Raw genomic sequence first — 10,995 nt, 5'->3', positions numbered from 1 at the left:
AACGCTTACGAAACGACGTTGCTTACAGGAGGTTGCCTAGGCAACGTCAAGACAACTCAAAAATCGTCCACCAAATCAGTGCAGAATAGGGTCGTCTTCTAGGCAATAACAACGTTGCCACGCGGTAGAAAACGTTGTCGCGTCGACAAATTGCTACTTGGGTTAGGTATAAAAATTATTTTAGCAGTATTCTGTATATATCATGTTAACTAATATTTATTTTGCTAATCTGAATATATACTTTTATATGCATATTGTTTTATTATAATTAAGTTTGAAACATCTGAATAGTTTTGCTTCCCTTCCCCTTCCCTTAAAAAATATTTTCTATCAAACAAACAACAAACACTAAAAATATCAAAATAGCGTGTACCAAAATATAAAGTCACCGCGCACGCTAAATAATGACGTCACTGGCTTGATGAAGTTTAATTCGCGTGTACCTAACTTTTTTACTTGCGTACACGTTAGCGTGTACCTAGACACAGCGCAAACAATAATCTCCCTGCTCGTACTATACAGTGCGTAAATCGTTCAGCTGGACATAGGGAACATACATTGTGTATATTTAGATACATAAATACATCTCAATGACAATATAAGTTGTTAGCATTAACCTCAAAATTGACAATTAATTTTGGGTGAGTATATATTTATAATAGCTTCCAATGGAGTTGGCAACACGGCAACTACCCAACCGGGAGGCGAGATTTCAGTTTCTCCAGGACTTGTGTTATGGAAGAATTTGGACCAATCACGGGTCACAGATTTTCGATTTGACACTTGACAGTTCGATCAACTTTTGAAAATATATCCATTTACCACAATAAAAACAAATTTGTTTTTAATACTGTGTGTTTACCTCTTTAATTTTGTTATTTTAGGTGAATTGGATTTTAGGTGAAGTATAATATTGGATTTACATTTATCAAAATGTAGTGAACTGGAAAAATGAATTCAAATTCAGAAGATGTAAGTGTAATGATATGTAGATAATTAATATTAATGATTTAATTCTATGAAGATGTAAAATAAATACACCTTAAATATAAATACAAGTGTTTTAATTTATTACCAAAACAAATTTTAAATAGTAATAGTAAATTTAAATAGTACACTTTTGTTAGATCCAAACCCCCAAAAATAGAAAAGTTACAATCAAAGAAATAAAATGATTGGGGTTTTTTAATTTCCTAATATGTAGGTATGTATTTTACCTTTCATTATAAGACTTTTTCTATGCTTGGAGTCACACAAAATAATAAGATAAATACTTGTGGATTTTCTATATTTTTTTTATAGAAAAACAGCCAATATCATCTTGTTCTTATGGTATTCCCTACAGTACATCTATACTTATACAATACTTTTGCTTATATACCTATGCTTATATAAATAAAATATATAAAACTATAATGTAACCAAAAGTGCATTTATACTTTTAAATACATATACCTATACAATTTTATTTTAAGTATAATCATACAATCATACACATTACCCATTAAACTGTTAAACGTACACACAGTTAAAAAATGGACAGGAAAAAACCTACAATGAAATAAACACATAAGTAGGTATCATTCTAAAATTCTTTACCCAAATCCAAATTATTTATTAAGCTAGATTTATAGTTTGACGGACTGTAGACATAGACACTCTGAAAAAAGATCAACATAGAAGTTTGTGTACTCTTGTTTATAAAGCTTGCCACTTGCCACGCATGGGGAGCTATACTATAATAATATATATTATATCATATCGCTCACTATAACGATTCCTAACTAGGAACCTAATTAGTTTAGAAACTAATGGTTCCATGTGTGCAGGTTCACTCATCATTAGATACTATAGTATCGTATTGCTCACTACAGCGATTCCTAACTAGGAACGAATGGTTACATGTGTGCAGGCTCATTTATTTACTATAGTGAGCGATGTGATATATTATATGTAGTATAGCTCCCCGTGCGTGACAAGCTGTATAATCAAGAGTACACAAACTTCTATGTTTGACTTTTTCTGGCTATTTTTTAAATGTGTGTATGTTTAATGGGTAATGTGTGTGATTATATATCGTCGCTGATTTGCAAAAAGAGGCCAAGTAACATTTTTATATTTTTACTAAGTGGAACTTTAGCTCCCTTTTACACAACCAGTTTAAAACAAAATGTTACTTGGTATCAAAAATTATGAGGCTATCTCAACAACAATAAGTAATACACTTGGCCCCTTTTTACAGAATAGGTAGAACCTTCGTACCTACTTATACAATACTTTTGCTTATATATGCTTATATAAATAAAATATATAAAACTATAATGTAACCAAAAGTGCGTTTATACTTTTAAATACATACCTATACAATTTTACTTTAAGTATATAATCATACACATTACCCATTAAACTGTTGAAATGTGCACACAGTTAAAAAATGGACAGGAAAAAACCTAAAATGAAATAAACACAATATAAGTATCATTCTAAAATTCTTTACCAAAATCCAAATTATTTATTAAGCTGGATTTATAGTTTGACAGACTGTAGACATAGACACTGAAAAAAGATCAACATATAAGTTTGTGTACTCTTGTTTATAAAGCTTGCCACGCATGGGGAGCAATACTATAATATATTATATCATATCGCTCACTATAACGATTTTTAACTAGGAACCTAATTAGTTAGGAACTAATGGTCCCATGCGTGCAGATTCACTCATCATTACTATAGTATCATATCGCTCACTACAGCGATTCCTAACTAGGAACAAATGGTTAGGTGCGTGCAGGCTCACTCATTTACTATAGTGAGCGATATGATATAGTATAGCTCCCCGTACGTGACAAGCTTTATAATCAAGAGTACACAAACTTCTATGTTGATCTTTTTCCAGTACGTCTTCCTCTACAGTCCGTCAAACTATAAATCCAGCTTAATAATTAATTTGGATTTGGGTAAAGAATTTAGAATGGTACTTAATGTGTTTATTTCATTTTAGGCTTTTTCTGGCTATTTTTTAAATGTTTGTACGTTTAATGGGTAATGTGTGTGATTATATATTATTTAAAATAAAATTGTATATGCATTATGTATTTAAAAGTATCAAGGCACTTTTGATTACATTATAGTTTTATATATTTTAATTATATAAGCAAAAGTATTGTATAAGTTATAAGTAGATGTACTATGTACTGTAGTGAATACCATAAGAACAAGATGACATTGGTTGTTTTTGTATAAAGAAATTATAGAACATTCAAAAATATTTACCTTATTATTTTATGTGACTCCAGCATAGAAAAAGTCTTATAATGAAAGGTAAAATACATACATACTATTTTTTTTATAGAAAATTAAAAAATCCCAGACATTTTATTTCTTTGATTGTACCTTGTCTAATTTTTACTGGTTTGGATCTATAATAACAAAAATATCTCATTTACTATTTAAAATTTGTTTTGGTAATAAATTAAAACACTTGTATTTATATTTAAGGTGTATTTTATTTTACATTTTCATAGTATTAAAATTATTATTATTATTTATCTACATATAATTACACTTACATCTTCTGATTTTGAATTCATTTTTAGAGTGCACTTTGATAAATACAAGTAAGTAAATCCAATTAAACTTTTAAATCATCCAATTAACCTACAAAGATCAATAAAAGTACAGAATACTACAGAACAAAATAAAAATGGATAAAAATAAAATTAAAGAGGTAAACACACAATTATTAAAAACAAATTTGTTTTTAGTTTTATTGTGGTAAATGGATCTATTTTCATTTTCGAAAGTTGACAATCGAACTGTCAAGTGTCAAAAAATCGAAAATCTGTGACTCGTGATTGGTCCAAATTCTCCCATAACACAAGTCCTGGAGAAACTGAAATCTCGCAACCGGGAGAGTGTCCAGCAAACGACGGCAATGTTGCCAGATTCCTTTTAGCGGGAATTTTAAAATTTTATAGCAGTTTGGTTTTAAATTTGACAGTTCTGTTTTCTCAAGTCAAAAATCTTAACCTAACTTTTACAAGTGATTAGGATTATTATTATTTTATTTACATGTAAATTGAAACAATAAATATTGTGCTGTCATAATTTCAAACTCATTATGTTACAGTCTTTTCCAGTTGATAAAATTGCAATTCAAAAACTTTTAGGTAGGTAGGTGTAACTTCCACATTATTATTTATTTTTTAAGTATTAAGGTTGATGTTGATATCAAAAATTTAGACTTCAAAGATAGTTTTATGTAGGTAGATACTAATAGAGTAATACTAGATAACATATTAGATACAAAGTAAGCTGTAAGTATTAGGATTGTTCTAGAATCAGTTTCAAACGGTTTGAAACCATCAGCGAATAGTCGACCAGCGCGACTAGAGGGGATAGCACTGGTGACTCTATTATGTTCTCTCACTGACCAACTGTTTGCTGACGGTTTCTGACTAGTTTGACTGTTTGCTAGAACAAACCTATTATAACTGCCCATTTAATCACCTGTTATGTTGTTTTTTTTTTAGATTTGCACTGTATGGAGAACAAGAGTACAAGAACATGAAACATCTTATTATAAATGTATATGTATGTGATCCTCAAAAATGATTTTACAAAACAAGATAGAGAAAGAGCACAATTTTAAAAAGCACAGAAACAATTTTAAAACACATTACGGGCATGAGGATGATATAGAGCACTTACATAAATACCAAAACCAGATAAATATCTCTTCAACGTTTATTTTGAGACTTTCTTCAAAAATGTAAGTAAAATATTTGCATATCGACGGTGGAAAGGCAGGACTTCGTAACTGAAAAAATTTTATAACATGAATTACTGTCAGTTTTCGCTTTAGAATAACTGTATCGGCAGCTATTAAACAGCGATTACAGCTGGGAAAGTTTCCGGAAGGCTTCCAAAAGGCTTTCCCAGCTCTAAAAGCTGTTTAATAGGTGCTGATACATTTATTCTAAAGCGAAAACCGAAGTAACTCATTTTATACAAATTTTTCGGTTATGAGGTCCTGCCTTTCTGCCGTCGATATACACAATATAATTTAAAACAAGAATGTTACCACTAAACCACTTTTTAAATATTACTCATGAATATTTACTACAGTTTACAATTTCAAACTAGTGTGTTTGATTCTCCTATACCTATATTTTACTTTTTTAGTAAACTTCAGACTGTTCAGGATAGCATAATAGCATAGGAGGCGAATTAAAAAGAATTGATTTACTTACAACAAAAGATATCACAAACATTAAACTCTCTTATGGCATTGATTTGAAAGATGGCTATATGTACAATGATGATGCAACCAGTGTTTATTTTTGGGTTGAATGCTTACAGACTCATTTCCAATATTATTTTACAAACAACAGGGCATACTAATGGATATTCATTCTGAATTTAACATTTATGATTTTTGTCTTATTTTCTTTAATACTGTGCCAAAAGGAAATGTTAATTAAGTTTGGTAAATCCTTTATCACAATCGATGGAACTCGTGGGCTCAATTCCTATGACTTTGAACTTATGACAGTATTAGTAAAAGATGAATTTGGGAATGGATTTTGTACTGCTTTCTTATTTTCAAATAGAAAAGATACCTACTTTAATTTACCAATTTTTTTATATACATGTCTGTGTTGGTATTATATGTATAGTCAAATGTTTTCATATCAGGCATAAGCGACACCTTTTACAATGCCTCATCAAATGTAATGGGTATTGCTCCTACTAGACTGTTAAGTGCCTGGCACATAGATAGGGCATGGTAAGTAAATCTTAATAAAATATCTGATTCTGAAAAAAATCCTATTATGTATACAAGATGTATTAATGATGGTTTAGAGAGTATTAATAGCTTTTTGGGTAGACTTCTAAGTGATGCAGATACATACAATTTTAGTAAGTATTTCCAGTAGAACTACTGCAATAACATCCAACAATGGGTCTATTGTTATAGGAAGGGGTTGTGGAATTAATACCAATATGACCATTCAAAATTTTCATAAAATTTTGGATAAAAGGGTATCCATTAGTTGTTATCAGTTAAGTTTAAAACTTGGCACTCATGGAGAGCTATACCATAATATATAATAGGTATATCTCATAATATTACATCTCATATTGTTCACTACAGTAGTAATGAGTGAGCCTGCATACACAGAACCATAATAATATATTATAGTTCGTGTATGCAGGCTCACTCATTACAATAGTGAGCAATATGAGATATAACATATTATAGTATAAGTCTCTGTGCATGACCAGATTAACATGTTTGGTGCCCATCTCGAACAAGCTCCACTTGGCTGGTACCACATACTTAAATCATTTATTTAGTTACACAGTACTACTCACATAACTTATGTGTCGTCAGTACCTTCCGTAAAACCTTCGTGATGCTACCCATACGTCATGGCCACTGAATGTGTTAAAGCTTGTTAATGTAGGAGAGGTATACTAAAATATATATCTTATATTATATTGCCTTAAATAGAAAAAATATCTTATTTAAATTGTATCCATGTAAGTTTTGATTTAATGAAATAAACCTTTTAATCAAAAAAGTGTTGTTTACTTGTGTACACCCAGCAATATCCTGATCATAGATAAATAATATAGTATTACTGGATCCTGATATGCAGACGCCAATAAGGCTTTTCATCGATTGTCATTTGTTTCGAGCTTCTGTCATGAGTCACATAATATTAATGTATCTACGTCATATGTCTTTGGTTTGTATCATTGGTATATACCAATAACGTACGACGTAGATATATTAATATTATGTGACACATGACAGAAGCTCGAAACAAATGAATGTGAATGAAATGCCCTATTGAGTAGGGCTTTTGTAATAATGAAAACCTTGAGAATTAAAGGTTTTAATAAACTAAAATTGTACATACATTATGATTGACAAACTGTGATATAATGATATGACAATGACATGACATTGACATGAGTGAATGACATAATGACAATAATAACAATAATAGTTATGCAGAAAGGAACACCACATTCATCCACGCTGTTAGTTTCTGACATAATCTTGTAAATGGGAAGGAGGCTTTCTTATTCGCTTTTGCAATATCAGTTCTGGGGGAACTGAAGTTGAAGTAGTTGGACCGTCACCAGGAGCAGAAAAAGGTTGTTGAAGTTGACTATCTATGGTATTAATTTCTTCTACACTGTTCAATGGTTCCATGTTTTGATTTATCATGGGGGACTGGTTTTCTACATGTTTTTCATTATCTTCAATAGTTGCCTCATCTACTGCCAAAAGGGAAGTATTTCCTCTCGGAGCTAAGTGTCGGACCGATACTGTGGTTTCATTTCCATTTGGTAATCTGACATGTGCATAGTCTGAATTTGCTTCTAGGAGTTGGACTTCTTCCACCAGAGGTTCATATTTCGAATTTCTAACATGTTTCTTGAGGAAAACAGTTCCAGGAGTACTAAGCCAAGTTGGAATAGATGTACCATTTGTTGATCTTCTGGGATGATTAAACATACGTTCGTGTGGAGTACAGTTAGTAGAGGTACACAGTAAAGATCTAATTGAATGTAAAGAATCAGGTAGTACATCTTGCCATTGGTTTATGTGAAGATTTCTAGATTTAATTGCTAGTTGAACTGTTTTCCAAATGATACCATTATATCTTTCACATTGTCCATTTCCTTGAGGGTTGTATGGAGTTGTATGACTGGAAGCAACACCATGACTTGTTAGGAATGATTTTACCTCAGCAGACAAGAATGAAGATCCTCTATCGCTGTGAATATATGCAGGAGTTCCGAAAGTAGTAAACAACTCAGTTAAACAACTGATGACTGTTGAAGATGATAAATTTGAGCATGGGAATGCAAATGGAAACCTTGAATATTCATCTACAATATTCAGCAGATATTTATTTTGATTGTTAGATGGTAAAGGTCCTTTAAAGTCTATATTCAGTCTGTCAAAAGGTGCTGTAGCCTTAATCAAAGTGCTTTTGTTTTTGTAAAATGTTGGTTTAATTTCAGCACAGATTGGACAAGAAGAGATAGTTCGTTTGACATCTTCTAAAGAATAAGGTAGATTTTTACATCGTATCCAGTGATAGAATCTGGTTATTCCAGGATGACACATTGTGTTATGTAAATTGAATAAATTTTTATCTGACATAGTGGGGTGAATAGCAGCAGATATTCTTGAAAGAGTATCCGCAACAATGTTTTGATTCCCAGGTCTGTAAATAATTTCAAATTTATAGCAGGACAGTTCTATACGCCAACGCATTATTTTCTCATTTTTAATTTTAGATGTTGATTTTAAGTCAAACATAAAAGCAACTGACCTTTGGTCTGTAATAATTTTAAAGTGTCGGCCCATAAGATAGTGTCTCCATTTTCTTATGGATTCCACAATTGCATAAGCTTCTTTTTCAACACTTGAATGATTATGTTCTGTTTTTGAAAGTGTTCTTGAATAAAATGCTACTGGTTTTCCTTGTTGTGTAAGTTGAGCTCCAATGGCAAATTCGGAGGCATCTGTTTCAACTGTAAATATTTCATTTTCATCAACAGAAGTGACTACTGCTTCTACAATGTCCTGTTTCAGCTTTTCAAAGGCATATATTTGAGTTTGATTTAAGGGAAATTCTTTGATATTGACAATAGGATGTATCTTTTCCGAAAATTTGTGTATGAATTTTGAATAGTGGGCGAACATTCCTTGAATTCTTCTTAATGAAGTGATATTTGTTGGTACTGGTAAATTGATAAGGGGTTGCAGTCTTTCAGCATCTGGTTTTATAGTTTTCTTTTCAATAGTATATCCAAGTATATTAATTTGAGTCATGCAGAATTTCGATTTTTCATCGTTTAAAATTAATTTATATTTCCTTGCGATTTCCATAAAGTTTTGTAGATTCTTGTCATGTTGTTCTTTTGTTGTTCCACAAATAGTGACATCATCTAGGAATGCAAATGTATCTGTTAATCTTTCATTCTCTATTATGTTGTTAATCGTTCTTTGAAAACATGCTACTCCATTGGTGACACCAAATGGAATTCTTGTAAACTGATAGAGGTTGCCACATGCTTCAAATCCAGTATAGATTTTCTCATGTTCTAGTATGGGAATTTGATGATAAGCACTTCGTAAATCGATTGAACTAAAGTATTCATATTGAGAAATTTTATTTACTAAAATTTCGAGATTTGGTAAAGGGTAGGCATCTAGTTCAGTAAATTTATTAATAGTTAAAGAATAATCGACAACCATACGTTTTTTATGATTTGTATTACTAGTAACTAGTACTTGTGCTCTCCATGGAGAATTGCTTGCTTCAATAATATTTTCTTTCAATAATTTTTGAATTTCAGTGTCTATGAATTTGGAATCTTCAAAGGAATAGCGTCTTGATTTTACGGCGATAGGTTTGCAGTTTCCTGTTAAATGGGCAAACAGTGGGTATGGTTTTACAATTGCTGTTGTTAGATTACAGATTGAAATTGGAGGTTTCTTACCATCAAAATTGAACTGCACTCCAGAATGTTTATTAAGGATATCATGACCAATTATGACATCTGAGCATAGGTTTTCTAGAACATAAAGTTTAAAATTTTTATAGGTATGTTCAGATATTTTTAGGTTAACAATGCAAAAGCCGCAAACTGGAGAGTTTAAAGATGAGGAAGCCATTTGTACATTTAAATTTGTAGGGAATATTTGTAGTTGATTTTGAATGGCAATACTATTTGAAATGTAACTGTCTGTACTACCAGTATCTACTAGAGCTTCAACCTCAGAATTATTTACATGAATTTTTATTATAGCTTTTGATAAACAGGACGGAGAAGCAGCAGATAGCATTCCAACTAAAGCAGCAGATGTTTTGTTATGAACATGTGATTTTTGTTTTTGATTTTTACTTTTACAGACTTGCTCAAAATGTCCGAATTTACCACAAGAGCATTGGTGATTTTTAGCAGGACATCTATCTCTAGTATGGCGACTTTTTCCACAAAACCAGCATTTTGAAAAGGTAGCTGCGCTAGTCGAGTTGTTTTGATCAGTTTCGTGTGCAGTATTCTGAAGGGTGTTATCAGTAGTAATAGAATTTACAATAGAATTTGACATAATATATGAATCTGATTGTTGTTGGGCCATTTCTAAAGCTCTGGCTGAATTATATGCTTGATCTAATGTTAAAGTGGCGCTTTCAAGTAGTCTTTGCCTAATATTTGAAGCACTTAAACCTCGAATAAAAGAGTCCCTGATGTAATCGTCTTTATTTCTATCAGCAGACACTGCTTGAAAATTGCAATCCTTACTTAAGTGTTTTAAGATTAGTAAATATTGATCAATGGACTCACCCACTTGTTGCTTTCGTGTAGATAATGTGTGCCGGGCAAATATTTCACTCTTTTGTTTTATGTATAGTTTTTCTAAGGTAGCAGTTGCATCAGTGTAGGTGGTACATTCACCTATAGCTTCATATACTACAGGATTTACATAATTCACCAATAAATTCAGTTTATCTTTGTCTTCAGAAACATTAGCTGCTTCTAGAAAGTTTTGAAAGGTTCTCTTCCAGTGTGTCCAGAGTTGTGTTGCATTTGTTGAATTGGAATCGATGTCTAGTCGATCAGGCTTGAGTAGTTTATCCATTGTTGAATAAATTTTAGTTTATTAAATTGTAATAATGAAAACCTTGAGAATTAAAGGTTTTAATAAACTAAAATTGTACATACATTATGATTGACAAACTGTGATATAATGATATGACAATGACATGACATTGACATGAGTGAATGACATAATGACAATAATAACAATAATAGTTATGCAGAAAGGAACACCACAGCTTTTCATCAATTGTCATTTGTTTTGAGCTTCGGTCAAGTGTCACATAATATTAATATATCTACGTCATACGTCTTTGGTTTGTATCATTGGCAATATCAATAACATATGACATAGATATA

At 31.4% G+C, this 10,995-nt stretch overlaps 1 protein-coding gene and 2 long non-coding RNA genes across 3 annotated transcripts; 1 reads left to right on the top strand and 2 right to left on the bottom strand.

Moving 5' to 3' along the window:
• Positions 1-200: 200 nt before the first annotated feature.
• LOC126883244 (uncharacterized) lies at positions 201-2,957 on the bottom strand. Its single transcript, XR_007697587.1, has 2 exons — positions 2,677-2,957; positions 201-1,792 (listed from the first exon to the last, which is right to left on the bottom strand). It is a non-coding gene; the product is annotated as an uncharacterized LOC126883244 (long non-coding RNA).
• Positions 2,958-3,921: 964 nt separating this feature from the next.
• On the top strand, positions 3,922-6,595 carry LOC126883240 (uncharacterized). The gene is made up of 3 exons (XR_007697583.1): positions 3,922-4,169; positions 4,533-4,771; positions 5,185-6,595. It is a non-coding gene; the product is annotated as an uncharacterized LOC126883240 (long non-coding RNA).
• A 310-nt stretch (positions 6,596-6,905) lies between these two features.
• LOC126883740 (uncharacterized) lies at positions 6,906-10,678 on the bottom strand. Its single transcript, XM_050649402.1, has 2 exons — positions 9,973-10,678; positions 6,906-6,913 (listed from the first exon to the last, which is right to left on the bottom strand). Exons 1-2 carry the CDS (start codon positions 10,676-10,678, stop codon positions 6,906-6,908), a joined length of 714 nt encoding a protein of 237 aa, XP_050505359.1.
• Positions 10,679-10,995: the final 317 nt, after the last annotated feature.

The sequence above is a fragment of the Diabrotica virgifera genome, chromosome 4 (assembly GCF_917563875.1).
Source record: "Diabrotica virgifera virgifera chromosome 4, PGI_DIABVI_V3a".
In the NCBI taxonomy this organism is placed as follows: domain Eukaryota; kingdom Metazoa; phylum Arthropoda; class Insecta; order Coleoptera; family Chrysomelidae; genus Diabrotica; species Diabrotica virgifera.
The sequence above is the reverse complement of the archived record's forward strand: the minus strand, read 5'-3'. Positions and strand labels throughout refer to the sequence as shown.